Source organism: Rhinolophus ferrumequinum, chromosome 13 (assembly GCF_004115265.2).
Source record: "Rhinolophus ferrumequinum isolate MPI-CBG mRhiFer1 chromosome 13, mRhiFer1_v1.p, whole genome shotgun sequence".
Classification (NCBI taxonomy): domain Eukaryota; kingdom Metazoa; phylum Chordata; class Mammalia; order Chiroptera; family Rhinolophidae; genus Rhinolophus; species Rhinolophus ferrumequinum.
In genome coordinates this window covers 53,683,457-53,707,600 of record NC_046296.1, presented here as the reverse complement: position 1 = coordinate 53,707,600, position 24,144 = coordinate 53,683,457, and the positions used below count along the sequence as shown (strand labels likewise).

Here is a 24,144-nt window from a genome sequence, read left to right as displayed (position 1 = left end):
CCCAGGGTCTACCTGTTGGGCAGGAGCCAGGCAGCCTTCAGTCAGGGCTTCGTGAGCAGATGCACTCACTGTCCCTGAGACCTGAAAGCTGCCCTGGATCACTCACCTCTAGAGAGGGGGAGCTTGGGTCTCCCAAGAGGACCTGCACCTCAACCCCTTGGGCAGCTCACCTCTTCTGGGAGCCAGTGAGCCAGGGAGTTATTTGCATTGGTAGAAGGGTTTGCTTGGTTTCCATAAGCCCATGGCAGCCTGGTCTCCCCCTGCCTCTTGGCTGTTCCTTCCTGCTCTCCTTCCTGGTTGTCTTCATCTTAATCCTCCTTATATGGCTGCCTCTCCGTGTCCTCCCGAACACTGTCTTCTCCTCTTACTTACACTCTCTACTCAATCTGTCACGTTTATAGCTCAGCCTAGACACCTCTGTGTACCTCCCCCAAAGTCAACACATCCATCAGAGCCCCACTCCTCTCCCTGGGATCCCTCCTTCTGGGAATGGCACCCCCATTGCCCCAAGCCAGCGCTCACTTGCCTAAGACCACAGAACTCTCAGCAGTACATCCAAAACTGGGATCCAGGTCTGCCAGGTTCAGACATCTCTCACCAGAGAATCCTGTCTCCACACGTCGTCAGAGAACTGAACTTCATTTCTAATAAACTGAAAATGCAAATGTCCCTCTAAGTCCCAACCAAACCCTGGGCCTCCCCTGGTACCACTCCCCATTTTTTGGGCTGTGCTGGACGTCTGCCTGGACCCCTTTGTCAGCCATCCCTGACCCCATGGTTCCCACTCCTCCACCTCTCCCAGCCGGCTTTCTCTGTCCCTGCTCCTGGGCTCCCAGAACTGGCCCATGACAACGGCACATTCTTGTTGATTCGTCAATGCATCTCCCATACGGCTTTCACAGGCCTCATCTTGGCTCAGACCAACACTCCTGACTTCCCCAAAACCTGTCTTCCGGGATATTAGCATCATTTCCTGTTTGGCTAAGAAGCCTGGGACCAAGGGCCTATGCACCCTTGGTTCTCCTCTGTCACCTCTTATCGTCACCTCCTTTCTCCACCCCCTTCCTGAATGGATGGGAAGAGGTGTCCCTCCCAGTCCAATGGATATGAGTATCAACCCTCAGATTCCTCATCTGAGTAATGGAGGTAATACAGCACCCATTTCACCAGGCTGTTGTGAAAATTAAACAGGTACAGAGTAAGTGCTCAGTGGATATTTGTTATAATTAGAGACTTTCATCCATTTGAATGTCCCTCAGTCAACTCTACCTTAAGATGTCTAAAAATTCCCTTCCCTCCTTAATTTGATTGTTCCTTTTCTAATACTATTTTTTCAGCCACATAAGCATAAAACTTCCCCCATCGTCTACATCTCTGTTCTTCTGTCATCAGACCTTGCTTCTTCCAAGAAACAGTTTCACACATGTCCTTCCACCCCAGTCCCCACATTCAGGTCCATCATCTCAGCACTGCAGTGGATCATGCATTCCACATCCAGTGATGTTTTGTAGTCTGATTTTCATGTTCTTCCTCTGCCCAGAAGTCTGCTGTGACCACAGACATGTCCAGGGATGGAAGTGTGGCCAGAGTCCTCTCTGTAAATGTGCTACTAAACTCCACACTCCCTGAGCTCCCCCAATACAAACACAAGTTGCTCACATTTGCTGACCGGATAGAATGCGGCTTCATCCAAGTCCACCGATTGGTCCTAATCAGACCTGCCTTGACCACAACCAAACAGGTCTATTCTCAGTCCTCCGGCTGTGCCCCCCCCAAACCCCTGACTTTCCCACACCTTTCCTACCCCAGCGTATCACATCATGCCCTTTCCAGCTCTCAGCCTGCCCATCCTAAGGTGTCCTTTCTTTCCTCTGGTCTTCTTTTGAACTTGCTGCTGCCATCATCATTGAGGAATGTTATCTTATGATGCCTTGTGCTCTCATGCTATTCTGAAGTCGTTTCTATTAAAAATGAACTTTTTTCTTGTCCTGTTTGACAACTGGACTCTAAGCACCCTCAAGGTGCTTACATTTCTGACTATTTCTGGAGCATCTGATACACGTAACAGAGGGCACATGTTGTATGCATAAATACTACCTACAAATTATGCTTATTGTCTATTAACTATAACAGTTATCACTGTACTATAGATAGACTTATAATAGTATCATAAATCACTGCTATTTATTGGGTTCCTACTGTGAGCAGGCACCGTGCTAGGTGCTTTACACGCATTATCTGCTTTACTTCTCACAGTAACCCCATGAGGGATATGTCATTATCCCATTTTACAAATGAGGAAATGGAGCTCAAGGAGATTAAATACTTGCCCAAGGTCTTACAACTAATAAGTGACAGAGCTTGGATGTAAACCTAGATCTGCCTGCCTTAAAGTCCGATTCTTGTCACTATACTATTTTGCCTCTAAATATATAATGTGCCTTTAAATGGCAGGGAAATTGAGTGTGTGGAAAATGTCCCTTTCCCAGACTGTACTGTGGATTGAATGTTGCCTGTAGAAAGTTCAACGAATGAAGTGTAAGTTTTAGAAATGGTAATGCCTAGAGTGACAGCCTTCCTTGCGAGGTCATGACTTCCCTAGATGATAGAGTTGAGGCTGCAGACCCAGAAGGTAGGAGTGGAAAGTAAAAGGAGTTTAGGAGTTCAGTGAATTGCGAATGTACAATTTGGAGAAAACCAGTCAGCTGCAGGATACGCTCAACAGGCTGCAAATTATGGGTCAAGAAAAGGCTTGAGAGCTTCATACAGCCAGTGAGACAGACAGGGTGGCCCCAGGGAACGGATCACACATCACTTGCACGCCCTGGAGAGAAGATAAGCTGGGGTGTTTTCTGTGTGTTGTTTTGTTTGTTTGTTTGTTTGTTTTTCAGAGAAAAGGTATTTGATAGAGGGCATTGGGGAGACTCCAAAAGAGGATGAGGCAGGCAGTCAGTGGTCAGCATTCAAGCAGCCTGGAAGGGAATTATCAGAGAAAGGGTCAGTGTCCTGAGCCTCCAGGGTGAGCTGGCTCAGTTGACAGCAAAGCCCAGTGTAAGCCTGTGAAGAGCCTGATCTCCCTAGGTCAGGCCAGCATAGCTGATAAAAATGTGGATTCCTTGTTAAAAAATGATTAAGAATTTCAAGACAGACAGCAGATCATTAAACTAAGCATAGAGCCCTTCTAAATGCAGGGCACCGAGGCACTGCACAGACCGCATGCCCACGCAGCTGGCCCTTGCTGGTGGGCTTGTTTCAGGATGGGAAAGGTGTTTACTGAGTGCCAGGTGTAGCAACGGACAGATCTCTGAAGGTGAAGGACGTTACTCAGAGCAAGAGAGAAACCACTGAGCTGGTTATTTCTTCTATTTTTTTTTTTTCTCTTGTACTTTGGGAGATTGTGAGTAAAAGATGGAAGATAATTTTAATGTGAAAAGAAAAGGAGGTGGTTCAGCAATTCCAAAGGAAGCAGATCCATCTGCTTGGTTTTCCCAACTGCATTCAAAAATGCAGAAATGTTTGCATTGCACTTAGCTTGCAGAGTACGTCCATGGACTTGTTAGCTGATTCTCAAGTGCACTAGTGTTCCCCTGAAAGACTGAGCTGCCCTTAATCTATACCTCCAGATGGTAACAGATGCTGCTTTTCTGATTCCAATCACCTTGCCCAAAACACACCCCTCTTCTGTGCTCCAGGAAATGCCGACCCCACCCCCAATGAAAAACCCCTGGGATTAGCTCTGGCTCAAGTGCCTTCTCACCAGCAGAGCACCAAGTCGGTGCCTTGACCTAGTGGTTCTTGACCTTGGAGCAAGAGAACCAAATCTTTTTCTTTGGGGAGGTTGGGGTGCAGTGGGAGATGGGAAAACCATTTCTGTTGGCAACTCAGCAAACCACGATGAGATCTGCAGCAATGTAGCCAATGGTAAGAGAGACTCTCCAAAGATTTGTCCTGATGAAGCCAGGAAGGGTGAATACATTGTTCTCCCCAACACCACTATGTCAGCAAATATATTGTATTTGAAATTTCTTTCCAACTTGCTGAGCAGGTCTCTGGTTAATAATGGAGACCCCCATGTACCCCACAGTGGTCTGATAACTTCTGAGGCATAAAGATGACATTTATAACAGGTTTAGTTTGCATTTGGTACAAGTTCTTTCCAAGTATGTGCCTGGAAACTGCCCCAAAATTTATTTACCATTAAGTATATTAGATTTTCTTCAGGAGCAAATGGAGGCGACATGACTGGGTGTCAAATAAATCCAGTTTTACCCAGCAGTACATCATAAATGTCAAAAACAAAATCATGGGACCCCTTTGAAATAGTAAAATTATGTTTCCTCTCCTGCCAAATGTGTAAATGGTGTTGCGTCTGTTGGTTAAACAAATGGTCCTAATGTCCAGATTAACTTAATAGTGAGAGCTGTGAAGTCCCACATTCACAAGGAAACCGAACGCCACAGACACAACGGGAAATGCTTGGTTGGACAGCAGTTGACATAAAAAAACAAAAAGGACGTGGGTTGATAGATGGGCAGTTCTGGTTAGCCACCAGGCTCTAGGAGGAGGCCCTCGTGAGTTAGCTGTCCCATGGTCATGTCCGGTATAATTGGAGATGCACGTGTCATGAAGCTGCAATTCCACTTTCCGGCAACGTAGACCCTAAATTCAGGGCCCACTCACCCTGTGTGGCCATAAATGTCACAAACTCAGGAAATGAATACATACCCGGAGGAGTGTTCATGCAATGAATTAAAATGAAGGAAATAAATCTACATAAATAAATTTACTCACTTGATGGGGAGTAAAAAAAAGCAAGTTGCAAAAGGATATGGACAGTACTGTACCATTTCTATACATTTTTTAAAATCATAAAACAAATATAGTGAAAACATAAAAACATGGATGGGAGGAATTTTTATCAACCTCAGGGGAGAGGGCTTCCATTGTATTGGAAATATTTTATTTCATTTTTTTATTAAAAAAAACATGAACCGTCACTACAGCAAAAATGTTAAGCTCTGTTATATGGGACTAGTGCGTTCATGGGTACATGTTGTAGAGTTTTCCAAATTTTTATTCTGTGGTTGAGACATTTCATAAGTTGAAAAGGAAAGTATTTTAAACACATGAGCATGATTAACTAAATTTTGAATCGTTTTAGCTTCCTCCAAATTCATTTTTAAATGTATAGTGTAAAACTAATATATTCTATTCAATAAATGCAGAAAATTAGAAAAAATAAATTACTGAGTCATGTCATCACCCTAAAGCATGTTTTTGTGTATTTCCTCCTGTGTGTGCATGTGAGCGTGTGTCTGTGTTTAAAGATAATTCTAAACATCTTGGATACACATTGAATTCTGCCTTTTTCACTTGTTGTACCATCACCCTCTTTCTATGTTATGACTTAGCCTCCAGAACATCATTTCTATTGATTTCCATTGAAGATGTTCCATAGCTTGCTAACCCCACACCAGATTTTGCATAAAAACAGTTGTGAACATTCAGCAGTCACATATTTGTCAACACAATCCCTTTGAAAGCCTGAGGAACAGAACTGGGTCATGCAAGGCTGTTGATTTCTACAGGACTGTCTTGTGGGGGACAACACTGAAAAAGTCTGTCACATCTGTGATGTCGCATTCCCATAAAGACTGAGCTAGTCGGCATTCATCCCGTGGGTAGGAACTGTACATATTTTAAAAGCCAGCTCTGTGTGTCTCTTGCCTGAGAGGAAGCAAGTGCTCGAACCTGCAGCTGGGGGGTGTTTGCTGATCCCGTTAAACTCTTGTTTTGAGGCCTGGGGTAACAGCAGAAATAATTATTCCAGATATTCTTGTGCCCCTTCCCAGCTTTAGATGCTCTCGTATCCACTGCCATCTGACCCTCTCTGGGCCCCTGAGAGGTGAGGTGCAGAGCAGGCACACAGCTGACCCTGGATTACAACAGTAAGTAGGAAAGTCAGGGCCATCATCCGATGCTTTTGCCTCCTTCCAGAACCTTTTCCGTGACCGTCCTGAGACCCAGGCAAGAGGGACAATGTCTGCCAGAGCCCAATACTCCCACTCCTAGTCCGCGCTCTGGGTCCTAGGAATTCTCTGACAAATGGCCTGAGTACTTCCAGGGTCTGCACAAGCCTGAATCTCCTGGGGGCCAGACCACCAATGTGTGCAGCCTAGCCCCAAGGGCAGCATTTTGTAGGGGGTGAGCAGAGCTTAGACCTGCAGGATGTAGTATCCAGGGTCAAGAGGTGTGGGCTGGAGTCAGGTGCAGAGACTAAAGACCAATGTCCCCTGCAGTGCAGTTCAGAACGGCAAAGACTCCAAGAATTCTAAATTCAAGCCTGGCTTTCTTGGTCATTATGAAGATAATATTTGTCAGAGTAGGGGGACAAATTATATTCTGTGTAACAGTTTGTAGCTTGATCTGGAACTTTTAACTATATAGAGATTCAGCACGAGGACCTCCTTTTCTATTCCTGTTCTAGGACCCACAGATATTAAGAACAGTCTCTGCTCTCTTTTCACACTGCTGTTTCCAGGTTCCCTTTTTTCTATTCAAGGCTACAGTCATATTGAGGGTGGGGGTGTGCAAAGGAAAACAATCTAGAACCACAGAAAAATAGAACAATTTAGTGTGTAAAATCCCAATATATCAGACACCCCCATGTCCATGTGTAAAAGCCAGAAATGCATCTCGGGACAAAATATGTAGAGTACAACCACCTGCTATGAAGATGAATTGGCCTGGCACGATCCAGCCAAAATCAAAAATAGAAGCCAGCTAGTAAAGCGACAATCTGCTGTGCTTCCCCCTTTCTCCATTTCTCCACCTCCCCCATTACGGTTTCTCCTTGTGCACTGCAGAACTGCCACCCTCTGTTGGTCGCTTTAAGCTATGCAAGAAATCAGACCCCAGGGTTCGCCGTGACAACATGGGGAGTAGTCTTAGTGACCCAGCCAGCGTCAGCATGGAAAACCAACGTTGGCAGAATTTTCATTTTTATAGTTGCTTGGCCACTGAACTAATTGGTGTTTTTTTCAGTTCTTATTCCCCAGCAACATTTCTGATTTGTGATCAAGGATTTAACTGAATGGAGAAGCAAGAAATCATTAAGACAATTTCGTTGTGCTGTTTTTCTCTCCTCTAGACAACAGATAATACAGCTAAGTTCTGAATAATTAAACACACACGTTAGGGCAAGACTTTCTGAAGTCCATTCTATTCTATAAGTGATATTTCACTTGACTTTTGCAACTAACCAGTAAAGGAAGGTATTTTCATTGTGTAGGTGAAGAATCTGCGTCTCAGAGGTTGAGTAACCTGGCTAAGGTTATCCAGCTGGGAGGTGGCATAGTGGGGACTGGAATTTGGGGCTGATTCCAAATCATTATGAGGACCCAAGTAGAACCACAGGTTTTTGTCCAAACTTTTACTCACCAGAAAAAGAGAATCACCTTATATCAGAGCCCTCACAAAATCTTTCATATTACAGGATCCTGTCTCAATTAGTTTCATTTTAATCAAGTTTCGTTTAGACACAGCTCATTAGCCTGGAACGTTCTTTTGGTCAGTGCTGGTTTTGGAAGATCGTGGAGGTCACAAGCTTTTAAAACCAATTTTAAAATTGGTTTTAAAAAAGTTTGTATTGGGGAGAGACAGGGTCTCTAATACAGATTTGGTCATTATTTCCAGGCGTATGCTTTGTGATCGATCACAAGTGAGGCTTTTTGAAGATTTCTTTTTAAGTGGTATCTTGTGGAGATTGTGAATAGGATAATTTTCACTGATAAATCATACAGGGACCTAAAAAGTGCTCTATCTCAAACAAGACACATGAAAACGAAGTTAATGTGCTTGGAAAACCGAAGACAAAGACCGTGCTGTTGAGGATGCATATGAAAACTTGGAATAGGATTGTTTCGTGAAATGTGAGAGAATAAAACAACAACATATGCAAATTAACATTTTATTTATCATAGTTTAAATATATGTGTGTAACTAAGTTAATAAATATTATACACAGACATGTGATCGTCATTTTTATTATGTCATATCATATGCAGATATTTGATTGTATCATCTATATACTCATGTTGGCCAAAAATTGTTTAAGGGGGTCTTCTCATTGGGAAATAGGGGTTGGCCTTAAGGCTTGGGTAACACCCGAGGTGGTTTTTCCAAAGCACAGAGTGGCAACCCAAAACGAGGAGGAAGCAGGTGTGTCTGCTGGATCCATCCACAATCATGATGGATACACACTGGCTCCTGCACCTCCGCACAGCTCCTCACAGTTTCCCAATTGTTGCTGCAGTTGGGCCTTACGGCCTCTTGTGACGTAGGGTCTATGGTTGTTCTGAATGTCCACCCACAGACCCCGTGTCTCCCCACGTCAGAGACTTGGGTGCGGGAAGAGATGTGACGAGACTGCTTTTCCATCTCCCTCAGGCAGCACTAGTTGGAGGTACCACCATGGTCATCGGCCACGTCCTGCCTGACAAGGAGACCTCCCTTGTGGATGCGTACGAGAAGTGCCGGGGTCTGGCTGACCCCAAGGTCTGCTGTGACTATGCCCTCCACGTGGGGATCACCTGGTGGGCACCCAAGGTAACAGCGGGATCCTAAAAGAACAAATGCTTTTAGGCAGAGAGGCCGTTTGGAGGGACCCAGCTGGGATGTGGTGTCCTCCCACGGGTGTGGAATACCCCTTCCACCCTCACCATCCTAACTCCCCCAAGTGCCAAAAGAAAAAACACTTGTGATTCCATAAGGGGGTGGGTGGACCTGTCCTGCTTTATTTAAAGAGCCAGTTTTCCAGCAGACACAGGACAGGAGGCCTTGGGAGCGCTGGCTCCTTGCTCTGACCCCAAGGCTTTCAGCATCTCCTGATTTTAACATTAGGTGCCTCTGGCACCTACAAGAACTCCACTAAGTAATGGGCTCAGCAAGGTCAGGCTTCAAGGATCATATCATTTTTTGTGCTGGGAGTGACAGCACTGAGTGGACGTCTCAGAGGGTCTTATCCTGGCTCAGTGCTATCTGGTGTGAATGGACTGGGGCGCTTCTTTCCTACTGGGGCCCAGGGTCTGCTCTGATTGCCTTGAGGCTGTTCCTGGTGTGTGGCTGAGGCTGGCTCCCACTGGGCCTGGGCCCTTTCTCAGTTCAGCCTGTGCCCCACGCCCTGGGTTTCCTGTCCACCTGCTACCCCAGCCCCAGGGCCGGAGTCCATTCCTCTTTTCCTTGCAGTCCCACTTCTTGCTCTTCCTGAAAACAGATATAAAGGCATGTGGGTTTGGTTTTGTTTCTGGAGTTTTCCTGCTTATAACCCCAAGGAAGCAACCTGGATATTTGTTCTTTCATCAATTACTTATTAATCACCGTGTGTCAGTACTTGGGGGGGGGGGGGTGCCCCAGAGTCATAAAAATAAGTAAGCATTAAGAAGTTTTATAAAGTTCTTCAGCTGTGGACCCAGGTCTAAAGGGCCTGACACCCTTCTCATGGTCATTAAAAGCCTTGCTGTGTTTCTGACCTTGGGTTTTAGCCTTGAGTGTGGGGCTCACCGGGTCTCTTCCATTATTTCTAACCTGGTGCTTATGAAATGCCTTGGACCCCACCCCCTACCCAAGTCTCACACCATGAAGACCAGCCTCCTGGTACTGGCTCATGGTACAGACCACACAGCCATTCCTTAGCTCATACGGGGTTTTTGTCCATTTTGGACATTCTCCTGAGTGGTTGACCCCTACACCCAAGCCTTTCTCCATTCCCTGTCCCAGAGTTGGCTTGGATTAGAGGGTCCGGTCGGATTCTCAGCAAGCCTGAGGTCAGGCCAGCCATCTCTAAGTCCCTAGAGGTTGGGGAGACTTTCACACACCTAGAATTTTGAATTCATTTTCTAGGAATCAAATCATTCTTTTTCTAACTACAGATTTTAAAAATAGAAGAGAAAGGAAGGCCATAATCTGGTCACCCCAACACAATCACTATTGTTATTTTAGACTAGTTCCTTCCAGTCTTTTTTCATACATGATTTTTATTTACATGGTAACAGTTTCGCTTCAGTGTGAGTTTTTTCTCTTTGGCTGTGTGGTCTTCATGACCATCAATGCAATGGCCACCTGACGTCTGTAGGTAGATGAACTTCGGTTTATTTTCTTATTGTCAGATCGATGTTGCTTCCACTTTTTCCAAACATAAATAATGTTGGAATGAATCTCCTTATTCACATAGCTTTGTTCATGTTCTGCTTTGTTCTTAAATTAGATTTTCCCCAGGTCTCTGGATTTTTAGCATTATTGTGCCTCCTTTGGAATACCACTTCCGTTATGGGGTCAGAGGGAACAAGCCATAGGAATAAAGGTCATTGATGCATTTACCACTAAGGCGGATTTGGAGACAGAAACACAGGACAAGCCTGTGTGCTATAGGAAAAATATGCCTAGAAGGTAACAATATAGTTTCTATATTTGGGTCATGCTCGACAATTTTCAAAATACTTCTTCATCCATTTGCTCACAGGACTCCACAACAGCCTGTGGGGTGGGAGGAAAGTGAGCTACTTCTAGGTCGTGGGTGGTCATATGGTGACTCCCCCAACTGCACCACACCTCCGCCACATGGGGCCAGCATCTGCCAGTCAGCCTCTTGGGCATCTGTACTCATGTGACATTGCCTTTACTCTCCAGGTGAAAGCAGAGATGGAGACACTGGTGAGAGAGAAGGGTGTCAACTCGTTCCAGATGTTCATGACCTACAAGGACTTGTATATGCTTCGGGACAGTGAGCTGTACCAAGTGCTACACGCTTGCAAAGACATTGGGGCAATCGCCCGAGTCCATGCTGAAAACGGGGAGCTCGTGGCAGAGGCAAGGCGGTAGAGACTGTTGGGGAAAAGGGCCCCAGGGCCCCAATCAAGAGTTGTCAGGGGGGATTCCTGACCACCCATTACCTATCCTACAAGGTTTTAGACAAAATAAGCTGTAAAAAAAAAGTGCAAGATGTTAACAGTCCAGATGACAAATCTTTGGCAGAAAATCCAAACTTTTCTACTATCTGTAAAAAACGAATCTCTCTTTATAGTTCAAAAAGGTTTCTAAATCTTAAATGATGATGTCTTGATTCTAATAGTATGATATTTAAATCCCATTACAGCAAAGGGATTTAGAGTACCTCTAAGAAATATTTTAATGAGATTTCCAGCAGGGAAATTAGGACTTTCAGAACAATAAAGAGTGCTTGTCTTTGGTGTCCCAGGCCTGTTCGTTAGTTATGGACCTGTATTTTTAAGAGGAAAAGATATTTTCAGTTATTATGAAGTGAAACTCAGGAGAGCCTTCCTGAAAGGGAGCCCTGTACTCATTCTGCCTTCGTTAGAAGATGAATGTTACAGGAGTGGGGAAAGTAGCAAGCTTATTGGAATGGGCCGTGTCTAGCATATTTTATTGTCCCTTGGGTTCAGTATTTTTTTTTTTGTATCTCTGATGCTGTCGATTTTCTTCCTTTTGCTATTATTCAGGGTGCTAAGGAGGCACTAGATTTGGGTATCACAGGCCCAGAAGGAATAGAGATCAGCCGTCCAGAGGAGGTGAGGAAGACTTCCTATGTGCCTTTTGTCAACTGCTTTCCTATAGATTCACAGAATCTTTAGGATAGAAGAGACATCAGTAAATAGAAATTGTATAGTAGCACCTTCTCCGTGGGTGAAATTCCCATCTGCAAACTTCCCAGGAAACAGCTTCTTCCGTGCTGAGGCAGACTTGGCCTTGAGCTTCCCCGAGAAAGGCCATTTAGGGGAAACCTACCCACCTCATTTTGAGTCTGATTTCAAGGATCTGAGGGAGACAATGTGAACATAGGGCTTGCTTTACCCAAAATTAAATCCGGAGAGAAAAGACAAACCGAAAGGTGTGTTTCCTCAGATGTAAGAAGAAATTCTGGACTATAAGCCAGTGACTCAGTGGTTGGGGATGAGATCCCTTTGAGCATGAGGAAGACTTTGGACCCTTTGCACCAGAAACCAGAGGCACATATGTGTCTGTGCTCTGTCCCCCTTGTTACCTTATTACTCACCGAGATGGTCACTAAGAGCCCTGCTCTCATTCTGCCTTATGGTGTTATCCTTGCACAGTTTTGCAGGATGTCGCTACAAATCACCCTGAGTCCCCTGCTAAAGAATTCTGCTCTGGAGGGACCACATTAGACCGCTAACACCTTCTTGCCCTATGACCCTGTTCAGACATCCCTTGCCATTTGTGAGGGGAGAGCCGTTTTCCATTTCTTCAAAGCCTTAAATGCAGAGTGGTGGGTGGATGTCCATGAGGGCTGATGGGGAGGCCTCGGGGAATGAGGAGCTGGAGACGGTGCGATGAATGGTACGGCCATCGGACAAGACCAAGTCGGCCCATAGTGGGTCAGCTGGGCGGGGGGGGTCCCCTCTTACTCCTGCCCTGGGTCTACCCGTGTCTGTCAGCGCTCTTAAATACAGCTCCTGTTTTGGTACCTAAAAATTGGTAGAGAAAGATGCACCAGAATTCAGCAAAGTAAATACTGTGCCTGTGAAAACAGGAGTGGGTGGGGGTGGGCAGAGGACTGTACTTTGTTGAGTTATATGAGGGGACGAGCAAGGTTTTGACTTGGTAGTAGCAGTAGCAAAACGTCACTGTCACCATCTGTTGCTTAAAGGGGAGGGTCCTGGGTCTACCTACACCAAGGGAGAGTTTGCTCCCCGGGAGACATTTGCAATGTCTAGAGGTATTTTTGGTTATCTCTACCGAGGGTGGGGTGCTCCTGGCATCTAGTGGGTAGAGGCAAGGGATGCTGTTAAAGACCCTACAATGCCCAGACAGCCCCCTGTGATAACAAATTATCTAACCCAAAATGTCAATAATACTGAGATTTTAGCCCTGACCGAGGCTAGTTTCCAGCTTGGTATCAATTGATATCGCTCCTTTGCTTTGCTCCAGTGCGGTGGCTGTGGAGAGAATACACCAGAAAACCGAGAGATGTGACTCCAGGTTTTCATTTGCTTTTGTTTCGTTGCCTTTTAATTACGGCCTGAATAGCATCCTGCAAGGATGTGCCTGGGATACTAAGTCCTAGGATTCTCTCAGGGTGAGCTTGGTGCCCCTGCTCCATTCCACCCCACTGAGCCTGGCGTGCCAGCCCTAGGGGTGTAGTTGGCTCCTCTGGTTCTGTGTCAGATACTCCAGCACTTTCTATGAGGTGGGCTCTCAGGTAGATGTGGGCTTGCTTGGGGGAGGTAGTGAAGTTTGTTTTCTTCTTACCCTTTGTTTCCAACAGCTGGAAGCTGAAGCTGCTCACCGAGTTATCACCATTGCAAACAGGGTAAGTAGACCCTGGCTCACCCTACGCCCATTCTCGAATCTGGGATCAGAAATCCACCTCTATAGTGGCGTCCCATTCTGCTCTGCATCATGCCTGCCTGACAGGCCCCCCAAACTGTTTGCTGAGTGAACCTTGTTATTCCCACAAACCTGGCAGGGGTCCTCCTTGCCCTCAGCTCTCCACTCCACCCCACTGAGCCTGGTTTCAGTGCTTACGTGGAAAAGGCTCCGAGGGGAGGCCGGGCAAGGTGGGGCACACAGCCTCACTGCAACTGGAGGCTGCTGCTTGTAGAGAAATGGGCAGACACTGTGCTTAGGGAACCGTGATTTAAACCCGCCTCTGGGCCATTCACGATATTTCCTTGCTGTGGTTCAGGGTTAGGCCCTGTCAGGGTCGGGGCACTGCTGCACGTGGTGCTGGGAACGAGCAAGAGATGTGGGGCCTTTAGCAAATACAAGCTTTCGATTCTGTGCAAGTCACTCGGACACTCTGACATACTATTGCATTAGCTAAAATCGGGGTGATAATATCACTCACTTCTCACAGGGTGGTTATGAAACAAAGGAGTCATGGAAGGAAAAGCACTTTGGACACAGCAGAGCGCTGTACGAAGGTCATTCATTTCTCTTTCTAGCATCAAAGAGTTTGATATGCTCAGATAATCTGAAGTGCCTCCTTTAGAACACTGGTTTTCTAAGGGTTACCCCTGGCGGCAGCGGCAGCATTGCTTATTAGAAATAAGAACATAGAAATGCAAATTCTCGGGCAGACCTATCGAATCAGAAACTGGGGTGATGCCCAGCAATCTGTGTTTTAACAGACCCCCTAATGACTCTAAAGGCGCTAACGCTTGAGAACCTGTCCTCTGGAAAGACGGAGGCTACCCGGAAGGATGTAAGCACGAGGGTGTGGTGTTAGAAATACAGAGAGGTTGAAGGTCCAGCTGGTTTCAGAATTAGTAAACTCGTGTGAAGCACCTCACATGTCGGGCCAGCACCGAAACTCTCGGTCTTCCTAATCTGATAAACAAGGAAGGCTTCAGAAAAACATTTGGGAAAACAGTTTCCCACTAGCAGTTAATAAGGTAGGGGCTGAACAAGGACATTGTTTTACTGTCCTAACCATTGTTATGTTATCAGTTACTTCCTGATGGAAACTTTCCCCAGAATAAGGAAGCATCTGAACAACAAAACGTCAGCTCCTGTTTTTTAGCTCCAGTATATGTCCAGAGAAGTTAAGCCATGGACCATGGCTCGGTGGAGGAATAGCTAATCGATATTGCCATCCAGGTGTCCATTTGTAAGTCTGGTCTTGTCTGGCGTAGACTCTGAACCCTGAAGCCCTTGTGTTTTCTTTTCTCCAGGGTACATTCTGTCTACTGATAATGCAGCCCTCAGATGGCAGGCATTGTAATTTTAGATACGGAATATAATACATGACTATCTCTAAGTCATTCATGAGCAGGAAATTAAAGTAGTTCCTTGTTTTAAGTTATAAATAGGCTTTTGTCAGTTTGTAGAAAATGTGAGGTTCAGTTCTCGACATCTTGCCCCACGGTCCCCTGATGGGCTCTGGTGCTGGATGCTGCTTACTCCCTCCTTGCTTCACAAAGTTCCCCTGCAGCTTGTGGCTCTGGCTGCCAATTCTGCAGTCCTAGCATAAGACTGTCACCTTGAAGAGAGGGGGCTGAGCGATGCAGGGAGAGATGTTGGGGCCCGGGTTGATTTGACCAGGGGTTATGTTGGTGCATGTTAGGTTTTGGGGGTTGATGCTCTCTACTTCCTGTTATGTTTCCGTGTTCAGACTCACTGTCCAATCTACCTGGTCAACGTGTCCAGCATTTCGGCCGGTGATGTTATTGCAGCTGCTAAGATGCAAGGTGAGTCCTTGGCAAGGAGAACAAAGGAACAGGGTTGGACAGGGCATGTGTGTGGTGGGATTGGATCCCCAATGGGGCCCACCGGCTCCATGCGCACTCCGGCCCCGGCGCCTGAGGCCCAGCCCTGAGCCTGCCCTTCCCCTTCTCCTGTTCCCAGAAGCACCTTGCACTAGCCTGGCTTCAGTCCGCTAGAACCAGAATGTTTTCCTCTGCACACTTGTCTGCACGACAGCTTTACAGAAGTGTCTGTCACTGCTCCTGGGTCTGGCAAAATTTTGCAAGTTTTCAGTCAACTCGTTATTTGGGATCTTTCTGGCCTCTTGGGTTTTACTAGTGGTTGCCTTGGTAACCAATATGAAATTCTGGACCAGTTCCAATGGACATTTCAGGGGATGCCTGGGAAGTCCCTGGGGAAATAACAGTGTGTGGACCTAACTTCCCTTACAGCCACCTGGAACCCTGTCTATGAGCCCCGGGCACCTGTATGTCTACTGTTGCTGAGCACCTGGCAACACCTGAAGGCTTTGTACTTGCTTGTAGTCCCAGCCCTGCTCAGGGTGCCAGTAAGTCATGGTCACAAACCTGAGGAGATAAATCAGGAACAAGAGCTTCCAGCCTTCCTGCCATGCTGCCCTCTAGATCTCACCTTCTGACTGGATCCCACCTCCATCTCCCTGCCCTCCGGCGCTGCTGTGTATGGATCCCACCCCCAGCAGTTCTCCTGCAGGTGCTCCCATCACCTGCCTGTTCAGAAAACAGCCCAGACTGCCCCCTTAGCTTGTCATCCACAGCCCTCCATCCTCCCGCGAGCACCCGTGCTCCAGCCAAACCATGCTCCTTGAAGTGCCATTTGGTGCTGCCCTGCCTCGGTGCCCTTGCCCTTTAGTTCTCCTTGCGTGGCGTCAGGATGGGGATAGGGACCACTCTGGCCTTGAACCCAGCTGTGATCTCAAACATCTGAGTGAGCCTGGGCGAGTCCCTTCCTCGCTCTGACTTCACCTCCATCACCTGTCAAAGGAGAGGCTCAGACCAATGCTCTCAGGTTCACTGGCTTCCTAGTTATGGTTTGACCCTTCTTCTTCCAGGGAAGGTTGTGCTGGCTGAGACCACCACGGCGCATGCCACCCTGACAGGCTTACACTACTACCACCAGGACTGGTCCCATGCGGCTGCCTATGTCACGGTGCCTCCCCTGAGACTGGACACCAACACCTCAACCTACCTCATGAGCCTGCTGGCCAAGTAAGACGTTTCAGGAGGACCGCCGTGGCCCCGTAGCACAATATTAACCCAGAATACATGCCATGCCAGGAATTTGTAGACCCTGAAGGTGATGTAGAGGCCCCACATCTGGCCTAGGTTTGATTTCATTGTGCCCAAAGGATGATTTGCTTTTGTTACCATCTCCAGAGCCCAATAGATCATTGTCATCCCATTGGGCCCCCGTGACCACCTGATCTGGAGTGAGAGCTGCTGAGGTATCAGAGTAAAGAGCATATATAAAACTGTGAACCGTGGTTATTCAGAATTTCAAAGGACATTGATGTCTTACCCTAAGGACTGGAACTGTAGCATGTGGCCTCTGACTTATCCTAGAATATATGTGGACCTTTCTATCTCTTCTTTTTCTTTACCTCTACCTCTTCTCATTGTTTCACATGTGGTTTTCTCTCCTTGTGTATGCCTCTCTTCTTCTTTCTTTACCCTTCCCCCTTTTTCTTCTGCCCTTTCTCCTCACGTCTCCCTCCAGACCTCCTTTTCTCCAGCTTCACTTTTTCTAACACTGCTTTTCCCCCCATTTGATCCAAATCTAAAGGAGATGGTTTAATGAACAGTCTGGATTTGGTGGGAAGCAAACACAAGATATTTTGTTTTGTCCCAATAGCTGCTTGCAACTTCTTGCTTTGCTCTAGTGACATTGTGGGTAGAGCCACTGCTTTCTCTTCCCTTTTGGTTATTAAAGTCCAATTCCGTTGAAGTCGGTCTCTTCCCCTCCCCACCCCCAGCTCAGGGATGGGTGGTGGGTGAAGATTAGGAATAAAGGGGTGGGGTGATTCTTCTCCATACCCAAGCACGTATCTGTACTTCTACATTAGTTGTTGCTGCTTCTCAGGCTACAAGTCACTGGCCTTTGGGGCTCTCCTTGTGCAGCGCACATGCCCAAGGTGGACTCTCTCGTGTCACCTCGCACAATCCCCTGCTGGAGGAAGTGGATTCCACCTTCCCAGAACTAGCAGTGTCCCCGTGAACAAGGGCCCTGACAAGGCAGTGGAAGCCTGGCAACCTTCTGCAGTGCCTGGGGCCAGATGAAGCTTTGCCATTCCCTACGGTGGGAGGCCAGGCTGTCCCCAGCCCACTGGCTGTCCTCACCCAGAGGCTCAGAGGCAGGCCCACCTCCCAGGTAGACGCCCACTGCCGTCACCTCTGAGCTCCACAGGTGAACCTCTTGAAATGTCCCTTCCTTGACTTTGGGGTAGACCGGTGGGGGAGAGAGTGAAAGAGGAAGGGGAGAAAGACTACAGGACTCTCCATTCTGCCCACACTTCAGTCTCCCTCCCTGTATTCGGCTTTTACAGACCTGGGGTTGGTGATTGGGGTGGGGGGTGTTGAGGGAAGTGACCAGCCCCAATTGTAGATACTGGGGCACTTATTTTATCCATGTCCTTAGTTTTCAGCCCTGGTTGCCAACAACTGGAATATTCCCACTCCACATCCTGATGGGTGTTAACACCCTGAAGAGCAGTGTGGGATGTGGGGGCTCTCCAGATATAAGCGGAGTGTAGTCAACAGGGTCCTGGGGTGAGTGTGGCCCCTGGAGGTGGAGGTGGCACAGTGGCAGTCATTATATTCTGTCCTGTAGTTTTGCTGTGATACCCAGCAGCTGCAGTTCGTAAACAGATTTCAATAAATTGAGAATAAGAAAGGATGAAGGGAGACGTGCTAGATCAGCTTTTGCTTTTTTTTTTTAACTTTTTATTTACTTAAGTGTGTTTTTCCAGGACCCATCAGCTCCAAGACAAGTAGTTGTTTCAATCTAGTTGTGGAGGGTGCAGTTCACAGTGGTCTATGTGGGGATCAAACCGGCAACCATTGGTGTTACAAGCACCGCGCTCTAACCAACTGAGCTAACCAGCCACCCCAGCTTTTGCTTTTAAAAATGCTTTCCATTGGGAAAAACCATCATTATCAACACAACAAAACAAACAAGTATCAAGAACAAATAATATGGGCTCGGTTCCAAGGTCAAAGATGCTTTTTGACCTTGGCCATAAGCACATTTACTGAAAGAATAAAAAGGTAGTAAATTCTCCAACCCATCCAAATTACAGTGCCCAAACCCACACAAATGCAGATAGGCAGGGGGGAAAGTATTATTAACTGAATAATTTAAATTTTTATATCTAACTCATTTTGTCAAATTATTTAAATAAATTCTATCCATTTAAATAGAATTGTAATTTCATGTGAACTATTATGAGAATAGTTTGAATCCCTTTTTTAATCAGTGCATATGGTAAACGTGTACAATTTTACAGAATTTGGAGCATAGTTTTAACATTTTAGTTCTTTATAGGAATTTATGATTACTGTAATTTTGCTTTTATGACCCATTTCATTGTTGGTGATAATTGATATTATGCAAAACATGTGATTAAAAACCCAGACATCAATTATCAGATTCCCATAAGAAAATATGAGCTGCTTCCTAATATTCTGCTTTAGGATATGATTTCTTAGAATATATCAGGGTAACAAGTACAATCTATTGATGTAAGAATTTGACCTTTATTTAAAATCTGACTTCTTAAAGAGATCAGAAGTTTTCTAATTTGAACATGTAAAATTTTAAAGTACTTAACAAAGCTGGTCATGTTTTAAATTTGAAAGAGTAGGGATAGGTTTCGTAGGGATAGGTATCGATATAGAATCGATAGATTCTGGGCAGCACTGGGAGACCTCAGACGCTCCCATTCACACCGGCCCAGGAGGCACCAACCGTATAGGATCCTGTTTTAGAAAGGTGGGTGCTCAGTATGACTTGTCGGTTAGAAAACGGGAGTTGAACCAGTTGCTCCCAGAGTCCCTCGCCCTCAGCCCATGAATCTGATCTGAGCCTGGCCCAGGAGAAAGTGAAACCCTAAAGAGTCTGTTCATCTCTGGTGGGTTCTGCAGGCCCGCGGAATGTGGGGAGCCCTGGGGGACCCCAGGACAAACCATCTGCTCTGTGGAAGAGTCCCTCTGCAGGGTCTGAGAGAACCTGGAGCAGTAAGTGTCTTTGACCCAGGGAGATACCAGCCCATGCCACAGGAAAACCTAAGTCATCTCGCTGTGGATTTGTTCAAGGATATTAGTCATTAGACAAGAGCTGTGACTGATGAGCCCTCAGGCCCCCAGTGGAGACGGCCGTCTAGGCAGCCTGACCCAGGACATCTGAGAGCCTTAAGAATCCGCCTCTTCACCAAGGGAAGTAATGCCTTCTGCTGCCAGATTCCCCTTCTGAAGTGGGCATCATGGATGGCCCACATGCACTCAGAAGGCTTCGGTGCCTCCTACCAGTAAAATTAGACTCTCAGGGACCCCACCGTGTGGTCCCCTTCTCCCACATGACCACCCGTGATCCAGCCAGACCCCTCCCTGCCCTCCTAGGGTGTTTCCTCCTGAGGTCGTCCTGACCTGGGTGACATCAGCAATCTCTCCCCTCTGCTCCTCACCACCTCTGAACCTGCAGAGATCTCTGAACACGGGCCAGCTGTCTGCCTCCCTTATTAGGCAGAAGGTCTGCTGTGTTTGCTCTCACACCATTGAAGTCTCTGCCCCAAGTTCTTAGCTAGCCCAGAGCCCCTCAAGAGCACGGCCTTGCCTTTGCCACCTGCAGCCTGGCATGGAGGCTGGTCTCTAACCATTTGAGGACAATGGCCATAGATGGCAGGGGCGAGGAACCAGCCGACTTGCATACCATTGCTGGTTTATTGAGACAGATTTCTTTTCTGTCTTGTCCCTCCTTTCCCCTTCCTGGCCATTAGAGCCCCACATCCAAGGAAAGCTATGGCTCCAAGTTATTTGCAAAGCTTAGCATTGAACTTGTGTTTTACCAAGTACATGCTTGTTGCCAGCAGGGACTGGTGGGGATTGGGGGCGATGAAAGGGAGTTTGCGTATGATTCTATAGTAGTAAAACTACCTTCACGCACTCACTTTAGCTAAACTCTTAAGTTCAGTTTTTTTCTCCGCCCATTATCATAACCCTTAACAGCTAGCATTCCAAAGACTCAACATCTCCTGTGACACTGACAGCCTGTGCCGTATTCAGCACATATTTCCTTTCTGTTTATGAGTAAACTGAGGGTCTCACAGATTAAGTAACTCATTAAAGGTCATACAGCTACTAAGTGGCAGAGCCGAGACTGAAATCAGCTTTGTCTGGTTCATAAGCAAAGATTTTTTTCCCTGTACCTTTCACACCCTCTCGGACCGTGGCCTCCTTCCCTCTACTGGACCCGTCCTTCTCTCTACACAGTGATACTCTGAACATCGTGGCGTCAGATCACCGGCCTTTCACTACAAAGCAGAAAGCTATGGGCAAGGAGGACTTCACCAAGATCCCGCACGGAGTGAGTGGCGTGCAGGACCGCATGAGCGTCATCTGGGAGAGAGGAGTGGTATGTTCTCGGGAGCCCCTCCCCACTCTGGTCCTAGGAAGAGTTTTCACCCTTAGGAAAGGAAGGAGAAAGGCGTAAGCAAGCACCCAAACCTTAGGAGGTTTGGGTCAACCACAGCTCCTTGTTTCACTCAAAAACGAAAACAGAAAAGTCTTTCCCCCATGATCAGAAAGGTAATAGGAGTAGTACAGGAATTTGAAAAAATACAGAAAAATATTAGGGAAAAAAAATTCCCATAATTCCATACCAAGAAATTAAACTATTAATGTTTTGGTATGTTTCTTTCTAGTTCTGTGCGTGTCTTAATACATTATTTTAATAACTGGGTTCATCCTTTTTTTCATAAAACTGTATATCTTAAGTGTCTTCCTATATCAGTAAAAATTCTTTAAAAACCTCTTTTAATGGATAAATAATATTTCCTCTAGTGAAAATACCATACTTCAGTTAATTTTTTCCTGATGTTTGGAACTTTTAGCTGTTTCAAATTTTTGCACTTACAAATAGTGCTGCAGAGAACCTCATTGTTCATGAGTATATGTCAGCATTTCTAATTATTTCTTGAGGACAGATTCCGGGCAGTTGATTTCTGGGCTGAGGGATTAAAAATTTTTAAGGCTTTGATATATTTTGTCCAATTACTTTTCAATAAAGATAGGGGGGTCTTCATTTGAATACCATCTGTTCTCCCGATAAAGAATATGTATTTTTGGTCTTAACCTATCACGGATTAGATGCAACATAGAGTTTGAGCTCAAGGAGATTTGACGTCCTCAAGACTAAGCCTCCAGCTCAGTGAGGACCCATGAGGCGGCTCAGGAATCCCTAAAAGAGTCCACAGTGGGTAGTAGGTGGATAGTGCAGTAAGATCCTTTTCCAGGATATGTCTGTCTGTGGATGAGGGAGCCTCCTGACCCATCCATAGAGGGCACAGGAGCAGAGCTGGTTTTACAATCAGGAGGTAGATTTCCACCAGCTAGGCAACCTTTTGGAATAAGGGCCCACTCACCATTGTTGGATGAAGGAGAAAGGTGTTAAGCAAGCACCGGGAATCACCAAGTCGGTTGGCTCGTCTGAAGTGGTGTCCACCTCAGCGCCATCGTTTTGACAAATTAAAAGGCCACACGCCAGGATCAAGGGTGACTGGGGGTTGCAGGCACACATACGGGGCCTGGATGACGTAACACTTCTGCAATGTTTCAGGTTGGAGGAAAGATGGATGAGAACCGTTTTGTGGCCGTCACCAGTTCCAATGCAGCAAAGATTCTCAACCTGTATCCCCGCAAGGGCCGCGTCATCCCGGGAGCCGATGCTGATGTGGTGGTGTGGGACCCCGAAGCCACAAAGTAAAGCCTGCTAGTCTCAGGGGCGAAGGGACTTGGGATTTTAAGGAACTTGTATTACAGAATTCCGAAAGCATATCATCTCTGCACTCCTTGTAGCATAAAGAAGTATGACCCTGAGGTGTATTCACAAACATCTGAGGGCCTCCCATAGTCCGGGCACAATGAACAGCTCCCCCTGCACAGCACTTTACAGTGATTCACAGCTGCTTCACATCAGTTATCTCATTTGATTTGACTCACAGCCCCAAGAAGCACGCGAGCCTGGAGTTCATCTTTCCATTTTACTATTGAAGACACTAAGACCAGAGAGTGGAGGGACTCCTCACATCCCATAGCCAATAGGTGGCTGAAACGGACAGACATCCCAACACTCAGTTCCAGGCTCTTCCACCCTCTGCTTCTCTCCCTGAGGGTGTGGTACCTTGAACACAGCGCTTGACACACACACAGCATTGATAAACACAAGATGAGGGACTAAAATGAAGTGTGTCAGGAGTGATCAGGCCGCAGGATGTAGAGCATCATTTTTACTTGTAGATTTGGGCAGGGGAGACACGAATCATCTTTTAATATTAAATTTCATTCAATCAACAAATATTTGTTAAGGCCCACTGCTTGCCGACACTTTTCTAATTGCACAAGCTAGCAGGAAACAAGATAGACAAAAACGTGCTGGGATGTTGAAGATAAAAAATTGGAAAGCAAAGAAAGTCCGCCCTGCACACAACCACCCGCTCGGTGCCAGGATCCCCACACTGCTTTTCTCCATTTGGGCCCTTGAGAAGCCCTGTTCTGCATCCTGACACCAGGGGCTGGTCCCTGTCGCTGGGGTAGGTCTGACTGTTACTGATTGCTATTGGCAGAAGGACCCCTCAAGTTTAGCCCAGTGTACTAGTTTGTTAGGGCTGCTTTAAAAAATACCACAGCCAGAGGGGCCTAAACACTAGAAATCTATTTTCTCACAGTTCTGGAGGCTAGAAGTCCAAGATCAAGGTGTGTCAGCAGGTTTCATTCGGAGGCCTCTCTCCTTGACTTATAGTCATCTTCTCCCATTGGCTTCACATGGTCTTTCCTCTGTGTGTGTACATGTCTGGTGTCTCAATTTCCTCTTACAAGGACACCGGTCAGATTGGACTAGGGTCCACCCACATGACCTCATTTTACTTCAATTAGCTCTTTAAGGGCCCTGTCTCCAAACAGTGGCGCACTCTGATACTAGAGGTGAGGACTTCAACATGTAAATCTGGGGGGACACAATTCAGCCTACAGCAACCAGTGGGAAGGGGATCATTCCTTCCCACTGAGCGTCACCCCTCCCCGCTGAGCATCTTCCCTTCCCCACTGAACATGTTCCCTTCCACTGAGCATTACCCCTTCCCACTGAGCTGTGGTATCTTTACCTCTTCTCAGAGATTTTTCTCCCACCAGGACCATCTCAGCCAGCACCCAGGTGCAGGGAGGAGACTTCAACCTGTACGAGAACATGCGCTGCCATGGCGTGCCGCTGGTCACCATCAGCCGGGGGCGGGTCGTGTATGAGAATGGTGTCTTCATGTGCGCTGAGGGCACCGGCAAGTTCTGTCCCCTGAGGTCCTTCCCAGACACTGTCTACAAGAAGTTGGTCCAGAGAGAGAAGGTAAGATGAAGGAAGGGGAAGATGTATGGGAAGAGGTTGAAGCCCCTTGTCGGGCATCTCATATGACTTTTAAATCTCAAAGATGTTCTCACTCTATTTTCCCACTGAATCCTATTGCCTGGAATGGTCGCTTTGGGTAGGAGAAATAGTAGGAAAGAAACACCTGTAACAAAATAAAATGTGTTGGGAAGGGTTCCCAACTCCCCTGGAGCTGAAGGAATACTGTGAGGTGTTCACAGCTGTCCTGATGTCTGGTCTCTAGGAGGATTCTTGCCATCC

General features: G+C 46.6%; 1 protein-coding gene across 1 annotated transcript in view; it reads left to right on the top strand.

Moving 5' to 3' along the window:
• Positions 1-24,144, top strand: part of DPYSL5 (dihydropyrimidinase like 5) — a 78,688-nt gene that overhangs the window by 44,907 nt on the left and 9,637 nt on the right. The window contains exons 3-11 of the mRNA XM_033125490.1: positions 8,449-8,607; positions 10,687-10,866; positions 11,517-11,585; positions 13,301-13,345; positions 15,149-15,224; positions 16,310-16,466; positions 20,742-20,883; positions 22,087-22,229; positions 23,658-23,865. Of these exons, the coding sequence (XP_032981381.1) occupies positions 8,449-8,607; positions 10,687-10,866; positions 11,517-11,585; positions 13,301-13,345; positions 15,149-15,224; positions 16,310-16,466; positions 20,742-20,883; positions 22,087-22,229; positions 23,658-23,865 (1,179 nt within the window). The remainder of the gene's footprint in view (positions 1-8,448; positions 8,608-10,686; positions 10,867-11,516; positions 11,586-13,300; positions 13,346-15,148; positions 15,225-16,309; positions 16,467-20,741; positions 20,884-22,086; positions 22,230-23,657; positions 23,866-24,144) is intronic.